At 45.0% G+C, this 20,686-nt stretch overlaps 1 protein-coding gene across 1 annotated transcript in view; it reads right to left on the bottom strand.

The window, feature by feature from the left end:
• Positions 1-548: 548 nt before the first annotated feature.
• The window catches only part of SLC2A2 (solute carrier family 2 member 2), a 291,893-nt gene continuing 271,755 nt past the window's right edge, over positions 549-20,686 (bottom strand). Inside the window, exons 10-11 of the mRNA XM_069618757.1 lie at positions 1,523-1,726; positions 549-1,405 (exon numbers count right to left, since the gene is read on the bottom strand). Of these exons, the coding sequence (XP_069474858.1) occupies positions 1,205-1,405; positions 1,523-1,726 (405 nt within the window). The 3' untranslated portion in view covers positions 549-1,204. The remainder of the gene's footprint in view (positions 1,406-1,522; positions 1,727-20,686) is intronic.

The following is a 20,686-nucleotide window of genomic DNA, read 5'->3' as shown; positions in this document are numbered from 1 at the left end:
CAAGGACAAGCAAAGATCATTTGGAAATGCCCATGACAATTTGGGATTACTTGGATAACCAGTGTTTGTTTGTCAATCACCAATACAACAGAGCATCTCCCTTTCTGCTTTGAAGAAGGAGACCACCTATTCACTGGCCCTAACTGCCCTATGTCTATATTATGGATCTTTTGGTAAGCTTGGGTATATGTGTGGGTGATCGGTCCTGTAGTGAAGAAGCACAATTTCCTCAGGCAAAGGAACATAATTTTCAACCAACAAGTTACTGCCAGATTTGGCAAAAAGTCACCTGCGGCTTTGGAAGTGTGATAAATGCATGACCACAGAACCATAACCTTGCTGAAATGTGCAACATCCGTAAATGTGTAATAACCTTAATTAAGCATGTCCATGTTCTTATTTCTTCCTCGTTGCTCATTCCCATATGTATCTATTTTGACCATCTTTTTAATAGAGCACCACAAACCTCCCAAGAGGAAGATGTACTGGCATTGCTTATGAAAACATTTCATGATCGGGTAGTGTTTCTAGAAATGATATCTGCAGCCTTTGAAGGAAAAGATTTTATTATAAATATGTTTGCATAAAATTGTCTCAGTCAACTTCTAAAAAATATTAAGGGTTTCACAAGTCACTTAACCCTTAGTTTAATACTGTAGGCATAATTGGATTTTGGTTTGTGGTGTTCAGACTAATTCTAGGCTGTGCAAAATTGTCAAAATTAATACTTAGCAATCCTTTGTTTATTCTGCTCATGTGCAAAGTTTTACCACCCCAATGTCCTTCTCCAGGTACTACTCCGTCTTGATATTTTACATAGCGAAATCAGTAATCCAACTGGTGTCACAGTGTTTCCTTCTACAGCCATACCTGATATGTTCAAACAATACTGACAACTGCAAAGTTTATACATTGGCAGAAAGATATGACATTAGTTGATGCAAAACCTAGGTTTTAAGACTCTGAATTCTATTTCTCATTATCAGCAGGAGTATTCTGTCGGTATTTCCTATCGTCTTCACTTGATCTAATGCTATTTTCTAACGTTGGGTAAGCAAAACCATGCTTTTGCACCATTTTATCACAAGTAGTATAGTTGTTTTAGAAGGAGAGTTTAAGGAAACATGCTCTTGTCAATAGAGTACACCAAGTCACTTGGAATATTTCAGATACAATGTCTTTAAATAACTTGTTTTGGTCATGTCTAGGCATCCGTGCTTCCAAGGTACTCCATTTCCGTTGAAGCTTTGAGGCCTGATCGTGGAGAATGACGCTTTTTGCGGAATTCTGCTTGAATTTCCTCAAACGATCTTCCTTTTGTTTCCGGGACCATGAAGTGTGTGAACAATGTAAAGCCCAAAAGAAGCACTGCAAATATAATGAACACATAGGGTCCACAGAGTTTCTGTGAATTGAAGAACGAAATGGGAAAACTTAGTAACTGGCAGTAGATTGGTTGTTTGTTTTATTATTAACGTTAATATTGCTGAAAGTGTGATGTTTGTTGCTAAGGAATTCTTACCGCAATGTATTGGAAACACATTCCAATGATAAAGTTGCAGGTCCAGTTCATACATCCAGCGACTGCCATGGCTGCTGGGCGTGGCCCTTGACTGAACAGCTCAGCAACGATGAACCAGGGGATTGGACCAGGCCCAATTTCAAAGAACACAACAAAAAGGAAAATGGCAACCATGCTCACGTAACTCATCCATTCGAGCTGGTTCTGTAACAAGAAATAATCAGGAAAAAGCAACATTGTAACAGCAACCTCTTCAATGGTCATAATGCACTCACATCTTATATCATAGTACACAATTGTTAATGTGCAGAAGATTTAGAATTTCTAACCACTGCAGGCTCTTTATCAGCCAATATTTGTTTTGCCCACATACCATGGTCTTGATTAATTTCCATGTGCCTTTCCAAACTAGTGGGAATTTCAGATCAACTTTAAACAACATTACTTGATGATGGATTTTCAAATAAAGGCATGAAATTGATGTAATTAATGAATGGAAAATGCAGAACATTGTCTAAAATGTAATTCGTTAATTGAGGAATTTACAAATGACAACAAATCTATACAATACTTAATAAGATGAAAAAGCGTAAGAAGGTAAATCAACTTAAATAAGCAGAGATGTGTGAAAAAATACAATGTTCAGACATTAATTATTTAGATTTGCAACTTTAGAATGCACGCTCCTAACTTATGTCAACCGTCATTGCCTGAGCGATCATAACAGAGAGGAGGCGATGAACAACCAACCAGAGAAAAGAAGATACATGTACATTCACCACCTCAAAATACAATTTCACAAGCTACTTCAGCTCACACAAGGACACTACACAAGACCCTAGTCACTATTATTACATACAACCTCCTCGACACGTGTTTACACAAGGCACATCTTCAAGCTTAATAGGCAGATTTTTATAAGCATTCATCCACCCCAATCCCTATGTCCACACCCAAACACAGCATGCATCCATACACCCATAACTAGCAACATATCTAATGATGAAAACTTTAAATAAAAAAAGGAACATAAATCAACAGCAAGCACCTGGAGCCCAGATCAAGCCTGGTGTCCAGTTAATTTGGATACACCCCATTCATTGATTCCACTCATTGAGACCTATTGATCTTTTCAATGCTTGGCTAAAATGCCAGCATAGCCTGCCATTGGATCAGGCAGGCATATATGCTGGGAATGCCCTAGAATTGGTAGCTTCTATGGCAAGAGTAGGAGAGAGGCAAATACAATCCTTGTAAGAGGCATTCAAAATACGCCATTTCCATTTTAATTTTGATGGATGAAGCGGCCCGGTTTATCACACAGGGACAGGCACATTGAGACTTGTGCCAGCAGATGCAGACATTCAATCAATCAATCACATTGTAAACATTCCCAAAGGAAGGCGTTATAGAAGGAGAGGGTGAGCTATGAGAGTGAGTCATTGAGAGAGATGGTGGCATCAAAAAAGGGCTCCTTCTAGGAGAAGGCAACAACCTAGAACTCCATCAGCACAAGGCCACTGAATGCTTCTACATGCAGCAGTGACTTTATTGCCACAAGAGAGGGTAGAAACATGTCCCTACGCTTAGGTGTGCATAAGGCAAGAAAAATCTGAGCACCATCCTTGGACCGTGTTACGGGAGTTTTCCTGAAGTCCTACCTGGAGGTAAGACTTTAGTAAGCTATACTAGTGGTTTGTAGATCCACAACACTTAGTATCAGTCTGTAATACCCAGAGACTTTGGTAGAGTGGCAGAGCAGTCAGGCTTATCTTAAGGAAAAGATGTGAGCTGTAGGTAAGTACACTGAACCTAGCTAGTAATGCACATCACAGAAACACTTACACATACACACACACTTACACATACATTTATATTAAAATATAGATTTATTATATTTACACAAGAGTCACTGTTAAATACTTAGCACAATAAACCAACACACATAGGTAGACTTTACTATTCTTTCAAAAGGCCACTTCTTAGTTGGCAGTTGGTGAAGGTGCACAATTGTTACAGGAGTTTGATAGGTCTGCCATACTATTGGTAACTATGCGCACCCACAAAGTAATACAGTCATTGCATTTAGTGAGCATACAAATATAATATAGGGATTTTTGGGAAGGAAAACAGTTGGTTGGTGTTATCCGAATAGAGCTTCAGGTCCTAGAGGCAATTTCCCTGCACAGCAAGTCTTTTAAAGTCCAAAACACAACCCTAGCTAAAAGGCAGTTCGGAGAGGCTTTAAGTCTGGAAAAGCAGCAGAAGTCAAAAGGTTCTGTAGATACTTTCTTGTCTCTTGGAAGGAAGATATAAGAAGACTTAACCAATGTTGGAGACCCTGTTATAGGACTCGCTAAAGGGACGCAAGCAGTGGCTTGAGTCGGAGGTAAGAGGGGGTTGCCCTGGACAACTCTATGTGCAATCCAATGCTCTAGAGATACTTTCTGGAATAAAGCAAGCCATACCTTTTTCCCCACAGTACCTTAGGTTTGAAGAAAACGTTTGCTGTGGATGCTCCGCGATGTTGCAGATCTGGACCTGACCTCTGGATGATGAAAGGCAGGTCAATGGATGCGATCTCTCAGTAGCAGTCTCAAGGGAGGACCTCTGGCACAGCAACTTCTCTGGTCACTCAGTGGTTTTCGTGCCTTTTCTGCAGCACCAACAAAGGCGTGACTTGCTCAATCAATCTTCTTTGATTCATGCAGTCCCACACTCTGCTGAGGGGCGCTGGATGATTTAGATTGTGTCTTTGGAGTGTCCTTGTGGGCTCAGCAAAGATTTGGGTGAATTCGGCCTTTCCACGATAATGCACTCGAAATGGGCACAAGACCTCGGCAGATGGCTCAAATCAAAGTTCATCCTGGGACTGGTTGTTCCCACCAGTCAAAGGGAATGAGTTGTCATCTTTGGAGTTCCTCTGTCGCACAGAAAATGGGGTCAGGACAACAGTGGTCACTGCACTGTGTTGCAAAGGGTTTGCAGGCGTGTCTGGTCGTCTTCTTTACCGGTTACTTCAGCTTCCAGTGGTTGGTTTGCTTTTCACTAGAGGGGACTCATCCTTTTATCCAGTTCCAGCACTCGCTCCCCTGCAATCTTCCTCAGCAGTTTACAGAAAGGCACTCTAGCAGACAAAGGACAGGGGCAGTGGAAGACTCCTCCCGCACTTCCTGCTTGCCCAGAAACTCTGCATAGGCGGGGATACCCAAAGGCAAAACACACACTGACCTCCCCCTCACACAATGGTATAAGAAGGACTAACAAAGACAAACCATGCTAGTCATGACAAAAAAATAAGGGTGGCCCAAAGTTGGTACTTGGGTGCCCCTATTGTCCACTCCTGAGGCTATGGACATAGCCTGCTGTATAAAAATTACACAATAGTTGGTAGAAAACATCCACTGCCACCTGCCATAACTAGGAGATGGTCTATGTGACTAAAAAGCCACAGGAGCAGAGAGAAGGGGCATACTAGTTGTCCCTTTGGCACTCCACTGAAGGTGGTGTGTGCCAATCTCTCAAACTATAAAGTTTTCAGAGAGATACTAAGTTCTGAAGCTAAAAGGAGTACCACCTTGCAATACATTGGACATGATCCTAATTACATACACTTGGTACCTATTAGCTCTCCCCACATGGTCAAAAGGTGGAACACTGAGACACACTGTGAGCAAGGCGATGCACCAGAAGGAGCAGTTCTTCCAGGGTGACGGTAAACCATGCGCAGCAGAGCGACAGGCAGAGGGACGGAACTGAGGTACGGAGAAACCTTGGACACCCCGGCGAGATATTGCTGCGTCCGATGGGCCTTGAAGGTTGCACAAGGAAGCCCAGCCAGAGAGAAGAGACAAAACTGTTTTGTGTTTCAACTATACCAGCCACCCTGCCGGGTGAACGGCAGAGTTGGGCAGGTGCAGAGGCAGTTGTGTTGTCAGCCTTGACTTCAGGATCGAAGCAGAATTAACACAGCCGGTGAGTTGATGAAAGCAATGAAAGTCCAGTCTGTGTTAAATGAAACTTGATGCTAACAGTATCCGTCAAATGAGGTTGCATGTTTGTTTGTTTCTTTATTTATAGTGTGCACCAATCCCTTAGGTATCTAGGCACATTACGAAGTTGCAGTTACAGATAGTTAGACAGATACAGAAATGTTGCAGTAGTGTATACAAGAAAGACAAATGCAAAAGGCATTACATAGTATTGTTACAGATACATCATGAATAATTATATGCAGGTTAGGAAAAGTTTATCTAGGCCAAGTGTAAAGCCTCCTGGGAGAATAGTCACATTTTAGCATTTTTTATAAAACAGTGGAAGGATGTTTCTGCTCTTAAGGCAACCGGCAAAGAGTTCCAAAGTTTAGCCGCTAGAACTGTGAAGCTACTACCCCCTGCTTTCTGAAGTTTAAATCTTGGGATTTTGAGGCAATGTAGGTGTGTGGTTCTAGTGGGTCTGTTAGATGTATTTCTGGTGAAGTTATGAGCCAGGTAGTTGGGCGCTGAGTCAGATAGGCATTTGTTTGTGAGTGCACTGGCATAACAGGGGCCCCGCAACCCACGCGGTGCAGGGAGCCCCTCCAGAACATGTCCTGGGAGGGGCCCCACTTCGAGGAAAAAAAAGAAAAATATTTTCTTTCCAAAAAAATAAAAAAATATTCTTTTTGCTTTCACTTTGCATTCATAAAGAAATTATTTCTGTAACAGAAATAATGTCTTTATGAAGGCAGAGCGACTACAAAAAGAAACTTTCTTTTTGAAGTCTGAGGGATCCCCCCACACCATGCAATGGAAGACCCTAGGCTGAAAGCCTTCCTGTCATGGGGTGGGGGAGCACTATGACTTCAAAAAGAAACAGTGGGCCTCATTATGAGTTTGCCGATCTTGAAACAACAGTATTGGTAAGCTTGCCGGTACCGTTGTTTCCGGACTGGCAAACTACAAGTTCTGCGAGCGGGTGCCTTTCAGCACGCCAGGTCTGACCTGGCCGGTGGAACGGCACTGGCGCACAGAACTCGGCGGATGCACCGGCGCCATTCAGGAATGGTGCCGGTGCATCCGTCCTCCCCATTCCCATTGAGTCCAATAGGACTCAATGGGAAGGGCTAGTAATATTTTCCAGCGGCCGGGAATGGGCAATTACCAGGTTCGCCGGGGCTTTAATGCACCAGTAATTGACCATTCCCGGGCACCGGAAAATTTATGTTTGCCAGCATATTTACCAGCATGGCTACCGCGAGGGTCATAATGACTCCCAGTATCTTTTTGAAGTCACGCTGCATTCATAAAGAAATTATTTCCATTATGGTTCAGTCCTTAAAGGAAATAATTTCTTTATGAAGTCAACGTGACTTGAAAATGAAATAATTTCTTTTGAAGTAATAGGGCTCCCCTAAACCCCATGACGGGTGGGTGTGTGAGTGTATGCTGAAAGGGTGCACACTTAAATGTATGGGTGGGTGCCTGTGAAAGGGTGCACACTTGAATGTACGGGTGGCTGCCTGAGTGTGCCTGTATGGTGAAAGAGTGCACACTTAAATGTATGGATGGCTGGGTGTGCATGTGTGTATATGGTGAATGGTGTGTGCGCTTGTGTTCAGGGGTGCAACAAAACCTACATTTCGGGGGGCTAACCCTTCAAATGTTGGGAGAGGCGCTAACTTCACGGGCGGTGGGGGAGGGGCGAACTTATTTGTGTGGGTGAATCCAATGTCTTTATCCATTTTAATTGGACTATTCTAGTGCAGCTTCAATGTTACAAGCAGTTAACTCTCTCCTTTAAGGTTTAAAGCTCCCACTTATGGACTGCTGCGAAAATTGAGTGGTCTCCTATTCCCTCTTTATCCTTCCAATCACTCCCCTGGCATTCAAGTACTAAACCCACATCACGATTTCAATTAGCTAAAAAATGTGGCATTTGAATGCAGGTACTAACAGTGAAATGCTTTATGTTAGTAATTGCTGGGCTCTTGTTAACAGCAAAAACCAGGTGCTGTTTAACATCTTTGTCCTGTTCTGTCCGGCAACTGCTCTGAAGGTCAGTCAGGTCGCGTCAACATAGCCCAACATTTCGGGGGAGGGAGGAGAGTGCTGAATCCCAGTCAACTCAATGGTGTTGCACCACTACCTGTGTTTAATGCCTTGATTACTTATTGGTAATCTTCATTATTCCAAGCCCTATTGCCTCATACACACGTACTGAGATGAGGTAGAGGTACATGGAGGTAATGGCTGGTTTAGCTACTTGTAATCTTCATTACTCATAGTCCCACTCTTCCTCATCCCAGTACTTACCTATGAGTGAAGGCGCCTCATATGTAAGCTTTGGGACAAGGAAGAGGGACGTGGAGATAATTCGGGGTCAAGGAGCTGATTTTTGGAGGTTGGGGTAGGGGTGGGAGGGAGAGGGGATGTTTGTGGGGGGGCAGGATTGTGTGACAAATCATAATGTTGTCCATGTCCAGTCTAAGCAGGCATGATATGTGTATTAGTGGCTAGAGAGGCATTTTGGTGCAGCCAGTCTAGTCATTCCTCAGTTTGGTATGACTTTTTTTTTATAACTGGGCATTTCTGATAAAGTAGTCCTGCTAAGTGTAATTATCTGGCTAGACTGGCATTTCGGTGTTGCCAGACTAGTCGTTTCTTATTGGGGCATTGTATATTATTCTGTGAATCTGTGATAAAATTATATGATATAAGTCATTTATAACGCGCCTGTACACAAGTGTTTCTAGGCGCGATAAGACACAGTAGGGAAGATAGAGGGAGGACAAGACAAACAATCTTACTAGGCCTTGTGTCATTCATATTGTGCAGGTCTGAGAACGAGAAGTGCAAGGGCAAAGGGAGGGGGGAAGTGCAAGGGAGAGGTAAGGGAAAAACAGGGCAGCAATTCTCTGAGTAAGTGCAGCCAGGCAGTGCAGCTCTGAGTAGTGCAAGGAGAACAAGGGACTGTAGGGTTACAGTTACAGCCCGTAAGTGCGTGGTAGGCCCAGAGGAAGTGCGAGGGTGACTGATCAAGAAAGAGTCTGGACATAGTGCAACTCTGAGGGTAACCCAGCAACCAGTCGGTACAGCAGACAAGTAGGTCAGGTAGGCCAGACGGGGGAATGAGAAAGCAGAGAAGAGGAAAGTTTTGAGCTGCTTCCAGATCTTCAGGTGATCCGACTCAAGCTTGAGAGGGGCAGGGAGGCCTTTCCAGAGGGAGGCACCTGCATAGGCAAGAGATCTAGCCCCCCCCCCACTCTCTGCCTGGGGAAGTGTCTAACCCATAGAGAGTTGGAGGTAGCTGAACGAAGGGCTTGAGAAGGAAGGTATTTTGGAAGAGCAATATATGTAGTGTGGGTCCGGGCCTAGAAAGCTTTGTGGACAATGAAAAGGGTCTTGAATTTGATCCTTGCAGCAACCGGGAGCAGGTGGAGTGATTTCAGGGCTGGAGAGATATGATCCCTGGGCTTGAGGCCAAGGATAAGTCTTGCAGTCCTGTTCTGGATTAGTTGCAGAGAGCAGAGAGTAGAGAAAGGCAATTTGAGAAAGAGGCTGTTGCAGTAGTCCAGCCTAGAGAGAACAAGGGCCCTGGAGACAGTGAGATTCTGGGGAAAGTGAGAAAGAGAAGAGTCCCTTTGAGGAGGAGCAGCTGGTAGTGGGACTTCTTGGCGATGTCTGAGATGTGAGGAGAGAAAGAGAGTGGAGTCACAGATGACAGCCACGTTTGTTGCCTCGCAGGAAGGCAAAAGAAGAGGGCCCAAGGTGGGCAGACAGAGTGCGAGAGGGAAAGCAGGGGCAAGGGTCCCAATGAGAAGGATCTCCATCTTACTGGCATTAAGGGAGAGATCGGTGGATGCGCACCAATCCTGAATTGCGGATAGACAGTCGAGAATGAGAGAGAGAGAGAGAGAGAGGAGAGGAGTCTGAGGGGAGCCTGAAGGAAAGCTGAGTGTCATCTGCATAAGAGGAGAAGGTAGAGATTAGGTGGGCCAAAGGGACCAAGAAGAGGTTGAAAAACCAGGGTGTTAGGATGGATCCCTGGGGAATGCCACAGGTATAGAGGGTTTTGGTGGAGAGAAAGGGACCAAGGTGCACCTGGGAGGGGCAGTCCAAGAGGAAGGAGGTCAGCCATTCAAGGGCCTGATCCGTGATGCCCAGGTTCTCATGGAGTCGATTAATCAGGATGGCGTGGTTGACCGTGTGGAAAGCAGAGGAAATATCAAGGAGCATTAGGACAGAAGGAATGCTGGAATCAGGGTTAGAGAGCAGATCTTCACAGGTGTTATGAGAATAGTTTCCATGCCTCTGGCAGCTCTAAAGCCAGACTGATGGAGATGGAGACAACCAACAGATTCAGTGTGGAGAGTAAATTGGAAGATGGCCAGTGTTTTTCCAACAGTTTCCCCAGGAAATGGGTCATGGATATTGGGTGATAGTTTTCCAGGCAGGCAGGAAATGCAGACGGCTTCTTGAGGAGTGGGTGCACAAGGGAGTGCTTAAGGGGAGAGGGGAACATTCCAGTGATGAAAGAGTGATTACAGAAATCAGCCAAGGCTGGAGCGAGGCTGTCAATGTGGTCCTTGATGGTTCTAGAGGAGCAGGGGAGCACCTGTTTAGACAACACATTCAAAGATCAGACTTGTCTAGAAACCACATCAGGTATTGTCAGAGAAAAAGATGAGAAAGGAGGAAGAGAAGTAGAGCTGGCCAATGGGGGCCGAGAGAGGAAGAGGAAGAGGAAGAGGAGATGAGGGACTGGATGTCCTGAGTTTTAGCGGAGAAGTGAGAGAACAGAGCCATACAGAGGGCCTCGGAGGGAAAAGGAGAGGTAAAGACGGCAACAGGATTAACCAGTTACTTGCAGATTTTTGGTTGTGTTGTTAGAGGCCACAGAGACACGGGTTGAATGTGTGTTCACTTCTTGATGAGTGTTATTGCTTCGACTGGCATTTTGGTGCATCCAGTCTAACTATGTCTAAATGTGGCCTGGCATGATTTACTGTAATGTTATTACACTGGTCTACATTGTGCAGCCAGTTGGAAATGTTTTCATTGTGGCATGGCATTTTTAATAGCAAAGCATTAATGTTCCTGTGCACTGTTGGTGACTTGCATGTATTGGATTGGTGTTTCCCTACAAAACCATTGCAAACCATCTGGCTTTTTAGCCTATTTTTCTCAGAATGTGTGCTGTATATTGCATTAAAACACATATTTATATCTTTCTCCTAGTGCAGTGTGTGGCATACCCCTTCAACAGCACATTTGTGCGTATTGCGCAAGCGCGATAATCTAGGCCGGCCCAGAGTGTGGCGCGACCCGTGATTTGTTGCTGAGTTGGGGGGGGGGCCTCAGCATGGCTCGCAGGGGGGCCCCACATTTTGTGTTTTGCCACTGTGTGAGTGTGAGTGTTTTAAATGCAATTCTGTCATTGACAGAAAGCCATTGCGCACTGTGTCTAGCTGCTGAGATGTGCTGAGTTCGAGGGATATTGAGCACAGTTCTTAAGGCGTTATTTTGAATTATTTGTAATTTATTTACATTTCTCTTGCTTGTCCCTAGGTACAAGGCATTGCAATAATCTATTTTAGATAGAATGAATGCTCTTGCCAGAGTGATGCAGCTAGGTAAGGACAAGAACAGTTTGCAGGCATTGATTAGTTTGCATGTGTAGTCTGTGGCAGAGGCTGTTGCGTTGACCAAGGTCAGAGCAGACTCTAGATATACTCCCAAGGTTTTCACTTCCTTTGAGATTCTTATATTAATGCCATCTATGTTGAATAAATTGACCTGGCTACCTAGAATGTTCAGTTTAGCCTGGTAGCCCATGAGCAGTATCTCTGTTTTATCATCATTAAGGCACAGGCCATGTATGGCCATCCAGGCTTGAATAGTTAGGTAGATTTTGTTAATCAGTAGAGAGTCAGTGACGTAGTCACCATTAATAGGGATGAGGATTTGGATGTCATCTGCATAGTTAGTGTAGATGACACCCAAATTGTCTAGTTTGTCGAACAGAGGCTTGGTGAAAATATTGTAGAGCGTCAGCGAGACACAAGAGCCCTGCGGTACTCCGCAGGTGACTGGAGTAGGCTCAGCCGACACTGTAGGATTGAAAACCCTTATGGTTCTGTTGTCTAAAAAGGATTGTATCCATGTGGTGGCTTTAGGGGAAACATATGCTGCTGTCGAGAGGTGATAGCAAATGATTTTATGGTTGACCAAATCAAAAAACACAAATAACAAGGGGGGGTCCTGGGAGACTCTCTGCCAGACTTGAGTGCTGGTTACAAGAGCCTTGTCCAGAGTCTTTAGCTCACTATCTTTCACAGAGGAGAAATATCCTAAACATATCAGTCTTTGTCCTGCCCTGAGGCAGTTCAGCACCGAAATGCTAGGTAATTCTCCTCTGAACAAGAGTACCAACAGCAACAAGTTTTAAGAAAGGCAGTGCTAAGGCCAAGGTTAGCGAGTGAGCCTAACAAGGGCAGTAATGTGGCCTTGTGAAATTAGTTTCTAGTTCCTAACAATTTCTAGTTTCAGCAAAGCAGTGCTAAGGCAATGATAAACGATCAAGCAATATACAGCTTTGTGTGAAACTATTTTCAGAACATTAACAAGTTCAAGTTACAACAACACAGTGCTCAGGCAGAGAGGCAGTGACAAATAGTCGAGCAATATACGGCCTTGTGTGAAACTATTTTCAAGACGCTAGCAAGTTCAGGTTACAGCAAAGCAGTGTTAAGGCAGTGGCAGTGGCGTGTGTGCCCATAAGACGCAAGAGTAAGCAAAGCGTTGTAAAGAACTGTAAATTAAAGATACAAAGTAACAGAGTGGTCTGGTGAAAGAAGATTGCCCAATCAAAAGTCTCTGTAAAATATCTGATGCCGTAGAAGTGGTGGGAATATAAAGAAACTGAGATGCAAGATTTGAACTTTTGTTAGGTTTGATACCGGCAGAAGGAAACCTGGATGTGAGAGGTATCTTTGAACTTTGCAATACGTACTGTGCTCAAAACTACATTTACCAAGAGGCCTTGGTGTAGGAGAGGAAAGTGACGTTTGAGGAAAGAAGGTTGAAATGGTCAGGCTGAGGTAAGAGCAAAAGCCTTGCAGTTTCGAAAGTCTTCGACAGCGGAAGGAAAGTTAAAGGAGGCTTGAGCCCGACAGAGGGAAGCCTATGAAGGTGTGATTGAAATTTGGGGAAGGGAACCCCCACACATTGTGATTGAAAGGTGTTAGCCCAGTAGAGGGAAACCTAAACTGAATTGTGGTAACCAGAATGAAACAAACTTTTGTTGAACTGTATTACACGCTAAAAGGTGACTTGGGCTGGAGTGAGAGAAATCAGAAAGGTCCAGCGGATATACTAGTGACTTTTTGTGTAAGGCCAAATGTGCCCTGCTCCACGAAACAAACTGCGTCCTTGTGTCCGAAACCAGAGTGTGTCGCAAGATCCAAGTGTGCCACCTTACTCCATGCTACAAAACGCAGGGAAGGGACTTTACTCAGCCATACTAACATTTCTTTTGAACACTGATTTTTCTTTTTGCATTACACATTCCCTTTCCACATTTATTGTATTAGAAAGAGGGCAGGCATTAGGTTTATTAGTATAGGCAGAGGTCGAAGTGGGCGGGAGCGGTCGAGAGCGGTGCTCCTATGCTTTTTATTTTTCAGTTTCACTGTTCCTATACTTTTATTTTAAAAAGAAACCGTTCCGGAACGGTTTAGTTTTAAATTTAAATGTAGGAAGAAGTTGAAGCTTGCACTTCAGTGCACTGCACTGAACATTCCCTTAAATAATAGGTATGTTTGTTTCGGGGTTTGGACTGTGTGTGGGAGGGGTGCAGCAATGGGGTTTGTGGAGAGAGGGGCAAACCGCAGTGAACATAGCTCCACTACTTCTTTTCGTACACTTCGACCACTGAGTATAAGCCATTTTATGTTGACTAAGGACTGACTAGGACTGTATTTTCTTTCTGTTTGATGGTCGAGAATACTCCCATCTTAGTTATAGGGCAAGATAGAAGTTTTCAAACCCCTTTTAAGCCATCAATAAAGGTTTTGACACTTGGAGTTCTTGTGTCAGTTTCTACTTGTGATACCATGCCTCCCTCACAGGTGGTACAGCCTTATGCTGAGAGTGGAGTTTTGTACTGTCTCAGTGTATAGTTGTACTAAGCCCTTAGTTGGACTTCAAAAAAACTGTCCTAACAGCGCCCTACAGTGGGGTCAGCATACTGGATCATTCCCGGATACCAATACGTATCCTGATTAGGACAGCCGACAGAAAGCTCTTGCATGCCCAGTCCTGTCCATGACTACCCACCCTGACGAGGAAACCTTGGTGGGTGCTGAGATAGCTAATAAGAAATTCATTTTTATGGTCAACACAGGTGCCACTAAATCGTGCACCAGTGAGAGAGACTTTTCATTTTCAGGTGAAACTCTTGACACGCAGGGATACTCTGGGGCTGTTTCAATGGTTCCCTACACAGAAGAGGTAGCTATCAAAATAGGAGTAAAAGTGGTGCCTGAGCCCTTACTGTATTACGAGTCCTCCCTGATAAATTTGTTGGGATAAGATTTGTTAAGCAGACTGAACATGACCATTTCCTTCACAGACTGTGGGGTGTTCTGTGCTACCCCAGGCATTTGTGTCTTAAGGACCATGGTCATCATACAGGCTGGAGGACAAGAGGTGGTGGTTTGCAGCATCCATGTGTACCCGGATATGTTTGTGTATGGGATTACAGTATTGCTTGCTGCGGTGCACCAGATTGGCAAGGTGTGTTGGTGGGTTGCATCACATTTCATCTTCTGACCCGTGGTAACCCCACAGCTTGTGCCAGGTACAAAACTTTCCCTAGATTTACAGGATCTGGTTGTGCCAGCTAAAAGGATTGTTGTGGTGGGCACAAACTCTGATGGGTGCGAGTGGTGTACTGTATTGTGCATTGATCCAACGGTGCCCCTCAAAGAAGTGATAGATGCAGAATTGTTTGAGGACAGGGATGACGATGGAGAAATTGAGTTAGCAATCTATATCCCTTGTGACATTATGGTACAATGCTGGAAGGTACAATGTTCCTTGATGCCCTTGTTGCCCTGCCTCTTTTTTACTGAGAGTGACTTAGAGCAAGTACCAGAAAGGTTATGGACAACTAATGCCCACAATGTAGGGCTCTAGCAGGGGGTGGTACCAGTCCGAATAACACTCAAGCCACGTGCAGTGTTGGCCTTAGCTAAACAGTACCTGCTGTCTAAAGAGGCAGACGTGGGCATACAGAACGCCATTGTGGCACTCCTGAATCAGGGAATAATAGTGCCCTTCACTTCCCCATGCAATACTATGAGTTATCTTATAAAAAAGGCAAAAGGGGGGAGGTGGAGGATGATCCAGGACCTACATCCTCTAAATGACATTGTACAGGCAGAATTTCCTGTAATTACAAAACCTGCAACGATACTGTACAGCATCCTTAAGGAGGCGACCCACTCGACCGTGGTAGATCTTAAAAACGTCTTCTTTTCCATATGTCTGTACCCTGATTCACAGTGCCACACTGTGTTTACGCTTGGGAGGGATGCATTTCGAGCACACAAGACTGCCTCAAGGGTACTGTGAGTACCCCAGCATTTTCAACAGGATATTATTTCATGACAACTTAGGAAACATTCAAGTGCCCAGTACCATTATTCAGTATGCTGATGATTTGCTGGTGTCCAGTGACAGTGAGTAGCAGTGCCGGAAGGACTCCATCACTCTCCTGCAGCTGCTGGCATACAAGGGGTACAAGGTAGATAAGGTGAAGCTGTGATATTGCCTCCAAGAAGATGCTCTATCTAGGCCTTTTGATATCTGTTCACAGGAAGAACATTATACCTGATTGTGCTTTAGTGCGCAGCACTCCCCAGCCCAAAACTGTCAGAGATACAGAAATATCTAGGGTTGTGTAGTTACTGTAGGGCATGAATCCTAGATTATCCGGCATACACCAGGCCCCCGTTACAGGGCTATAAAGCAGCTCAAAAGAATGACCATCATTTTGCATGGACGGAGGACATGCTCACCAACTTTAACGCCCTGCAAGAAGTGATCTCAACTGCCCCAGTGCTGGCTGCCTCTGATTTTCCCATTCAAATGGTCAATTGATGACCGCAGTACTGACTCAAAAAAGCACGATGGGCCACAAGCCATTTGGGCTATACAGCGGACAGCTAGATTCTGTGATGCAGAGCAAGTTCCCAAGCGACCAAGCTCTTGCTGCAGCTGCATTTGTGATTGAGAAGAGCTCCACAATTGTTATTGGGTGCTCTGTAACACTGTATGTGGAGCAAGCAGTGTTTGCCATTTTGGAGCACTCCAAATCAACTTTGACCACATAGTGGGCGTCCGCATATGAGATTATTCTGTTCAGCCTGAACATACATATCGTGAGGTGCAAAACTGTAAATCCCACCACCCTTTTAACAGCACAGTGTACAGTGGAAGACCACGCAGCACATGAATGTGTAATATTTAAAGGGGAAAAGAATGATAAGGCATGGCCCATTCGAAGGGGGAGGTGCTTTTTGTTGACAGGTCAGCAACTATTAACCAGGGAACATGTTTGTGGCATAATGGGATGGCAGTAGTCTGCCTAGTGGACAGGATCTATGAGGTATTGTTACAAAGTGATTATCTATGCATTATTCGGCCCAAGCAGCAGATCCTATAGTGCTCTTTGAGGTGGTTTTAGCATCTCAAGGGTGCCATTTCACTATTGTGATTTGGCTTATGTCACCACCACGGTGCATGCAGGACTGGCACGTTGGAAGAGGAGGAGATTTAGGAGGGCTGATGGGTCCCCGGTACAACATGCGGCACTGTTAGATAAACTAATTGACACACTATCCAAAACCTCCTTGACAACAAAGGTGACATGCACCACCCATACTAATGATACAGACGAGGTCTCACTCTGTAATGCTGTCGTGGACACGGCGGCCAAGCAAGCATTGTATTTACCGGTGCTGAGTGTCCCTGAGTACCCAATGCTAGCAGGGAACAACTGCCAGACTTCTACAATTCTTTACCTATTGCACAAATAAATGAGTTGCAGGGACGAGCACCACAGGAGGAGAAAGACTTGTGGTTGAAAAGGGGGTGAAAATCATCTGCTACAGATTTATTGTGGTGACAAACATTGGGCAAAGCAGTTATGCCACAAGAGTTGCTGCAGGTCACATTCGACCAGCTGCATCATCCATCCCATGTGTCAAAACAACATATTGTTGTAGATATACAGGAGGACTGGTTTGTCCTGAATCTGCAGGAGACAGTAACTAAAATGATTGTTAACTGTATTGTGCGTGGCTACTGGTCTTACCCTAAGTGTAATCTGATGTGCACTGCCCCGCCCAACTGGGCCATTTTGCAAGTTACATATTGACTAAACGGACATGGGCTAAAGGTGTAACAGATATCTCATGGTGGGTGGATGCTGGTCCTTGTGCACACTTGGATGCAAAATGTGCAGCCACATATGTGACCAGAGAGGTCTTTCTTCAATGGGGTGTGTGGGAAATTTTAAGGTCCGACAATGGCACATAGGTTTTCAATGAGCTCTTCAAAGACATCACTGCATTATTGGGCATTAAGCATTGGATGTGTACAATTTACCACCCCCAGGCCAACAGAGTTGTAGAGAGGATAAATGGTCTTCTAAATAGCAAGTTAGCCTAAGCATTGGGTGCACTGCTTACCTCTTGCTCTATTTAGCATGAGAACACAGCCCTGTAAGGATCATCACCTATCACCGCACAAGGTGATAACAGGGAAACTAAAGGACATGAGCCAATCCCCAATCAGGAGAGCATCTGATGCTCACTGCTCAGTGTCTGTTTTAGGGGACACATTTTGCAGCTACTTGTGTGCCCTACCAAAGCCATAACATTTCTCAACAGATCTCACTGCCGAGGACTGAGGAGACAAGCAGTGCTGCATCTGATTCTCTGACTACATCACCCCCTCTCCGGCTTTTCCCTGGTGATCTTATCTTCGCAAAGATAAGGCCTTCGTATAATAGCCCCTTTGAGGTTGTCTATGCTACTCCTCTTGCAGTCAAAGTTTGTGAGTTGCGGTACTGGGTGCATTTATCTGATGTTCGCAAGGAACTCCAGGGCACACCCCCCACAGAAACTCAGCAAAGTACTGCTAGTACAGGTTAAGTGCTGCCCGTAAAAACTCTCCCCCGGTAATGCTTCAAAAGGAAAACAAGTAGCTGCAGAGGTACTGAAATTTCCTTCCTTCACATCCCAGCCACATATGCAGCATCTGCTGATTGCCAAGCACCAATTAGGCCACCCACCTCAAATAAAATGTTCCTACCAGGCATCTACTCAATACTGTTGAGAACTATTCTCCACCTTATCAATTCCTCATGCTTGCCTAGTTCCACCCTGAGCTTAGCCACCACTGGCACCACTCCACCACCCCCCATAGAGCCCCACACCATAGCCATGCTGCCCCAATTTTCCCTACCATGTAGCTTCTCCGACAGAAATACCAGATTACGGTCCAGATTACCTAAACTGTACGAGCCTCGAGCCAGGGACTCGATCTAGTCCAAACTGACTAACCGTTCCACTACCATTAGCACCTGCACCAACCTTACGTTGGATAGACCCAAGTCCAGCCCCCCTAATACTACGCCCAAACACAAAACTTACAACCCAGCCACTATCCCCACCCCCATTAAGACTACTGCCGCACCTATAAAAGGCACCCTCCTTAACGCACGCTCTATAATAGCCCATGCTACAGATATAGCGGACCTCATTCTAGCAGAAGGTCTAGATTTCTTAGCCATAACCGAGTCCTGGCTCCACGCAGCCGCAGGACCAGCCCTATCGTTAGCCATCCCCGATGACTACACCATCCTCCGAGCGGATAGAACAGAAACTAGAGGCGGTGGCCTGGCCGTAATTGCCAAAACACATCTCAACATTAGACTTGACTCCTCTACCAACCTCCCATCATGTGAATCACTCACAGCTAAGCTACCTACCACTAACTCCCAAACGATATCCATCCACTTCCTCTACAGACCTCCTGGACCCTTAGGATCCTTCGAGGAAGACCTTAGCACCATCCTCACCAATAATGTAAAAAATTCCTCCCAGAGCCTCCTCCTATGGGACTTCAACCTAGGCTTTAAAGACCCCAAAGATCACCAGGCTACCCTCATCAACAATACTCTTTCTGAATTAGGCTTTACCCAAAAAGTATCTGCCCCCCCCCCATAACAAAGGGAGAACCCTCGACTGGGTAGCAGACTACAACTGCGCAGCCTCCATAACCGATAACTCCCCTCAACCTTGGTCCGACCACCATCTACTCTCCTTTACCCTCGAAGCCTCGTGCCCCATTACCAACAATTTGCTAGCCTCAGCCATCCCCACGAGAAGTAAGAAAAATATCACAGCGGAAAAACTGATCCCTCTTATTCTCCCTACACTTAACCAACTCCCTGCCACTTCCAACCCCTATGACCTCGTAGAAGCCTTAGACTCCATTGCACCATTAAAACTAAGAAAATGTAAACCGAAAAAGCACCTCAACCACTGGTTCTCCAATCACCTTAAAACCCTCAGATTAGAAAAATGCAAAAAAGAACAAGCCTGGAGACAGTCTCCCACAGACCATAACAAAATACTGCTCAATAAAATAACGTCCAAATATAAAAAAGAAATCATAGCTGCCAAACAAGAAACCTACAACCAGAGAATTGCAAAATCCAACTCCAGCACCAAAGAGCTGTTCACGATCATTAAAGAACTGGAAAAACCTGTGCTAACTCCAGACACTTGTGTGAAGAACAAACAATGGCGCACCAGTGTCCAAAATGCCCTAAACAACAAAGTCACATGCCTTCAAACTAAAATTAAAAATAAGAACGATTCCATAGCCAAACCAACCAACCTCACTAACACGACCCCGCACCCCACAACCCATCACCCTCTGCCCAACCCCTCTCGCTTTAGCTTCTCCAAAGTCTCCACTCTTGAAGTGGAAAAAATCATTCTCAACCTAAAACCATCTAACTGTCAAGGCGACCTCTGCCACCCACAAATTATTAAAGATGCGGCAAGAGATCTCTCGCCATTCATCACAAGGCTCATCAACGCCTCCTTCTCCTCAGGCACCGTCCCCAGCAACCTCAAAGAGTCCTGGGTCCACCCCCTTCTCAAAAAGCCCTCTCTTGACCCCTCCATTCCCACCAACTACAGACCCATTACCACCGTCCCCTTACTGCTCAAGATACTAGATAAGACAGCCTACCAACAAATCCAAAAATTCCTTGAAATAAACCATCTCCTCGGTACTCGGCAATCAGGCTTCATACCAACCGGTGATAGAAACAGCCCTTATCGACCTGAAGGCTCAAATTGACACTCTTAGAGACAATGGGAACACTGCTTTATTGCTTCTCCTTGACCTCTCCGCGGCATTTGATATAGTTGATCATAGAATCTTATGCAATCACGTGGATTCAGCTGCCCACTTTTCCCAAGAAGCCATCGGCTGGATCGAGTCATTCCTCAGCAACAGATCCATGCGTGTCTTCTCCACCACAGTTGCCGCCGATCCCATCCCCATTACATACGGAGTCCCCCAGGGTTCATGCGTCTCCCCTACACTCTACAACGTGTTCACGAAGCCCCTGTTTGATGATCTAGATGGTCTGGGTGTCACCTACACTAATTATGCCAATGACACCCAGATCCTTATCCCATTGATGGGAGATTACAACCATGATTTGGCCTTGATGAACAAGGTGTACCTCATCATCCAGGCATGGATGGCATCCCACAGTCTATGCCTGAATGATGACAAGACTGAACTCATCATACTTGGTTCCACCGCAAACCTAACCAAATTGGACCACAACTACACCAGTTTTGCTATAGACGGGAACCCGATGAAAGTAGCTAAGGAAGTGAAAACCTTAGGAATATATATTGACCCCTCCCTCTTCTTCCACAAACAGGTTAGCTCCATGGTCTCTTCCACTGCCTACACATGCAAGCTTATAAGAGCAGCCAAACCCTTCTTATCCACCAAGAGTTAACGCCCTCTACGTAGGAGCTAGCAAACAGGTTACTAACAAAATACAGATGCTACAAAACAA

This window comes from Ambystoma mexicanum, chromosome 10 (genome assembly GCF_040938575.1).
Source record: "Ambystoma mexicanum isolate Mex_15411 chromosome 10, UKY_AmexF1_1, whole genome shotgun sequence".
In the NCBI taxonomy this organism is placed as follows: domain Eukaryota; kingdom Metazoa; phylum Chordata; class Amphibia; order Caudata; family Ambystomatidae; genus Ambystoma; species Ambystoma mexicanum.
Note: the sequence above shows the minus strand (reverse complement) of the source record. Positions and strands in the feature narration are given on the sequence as shown.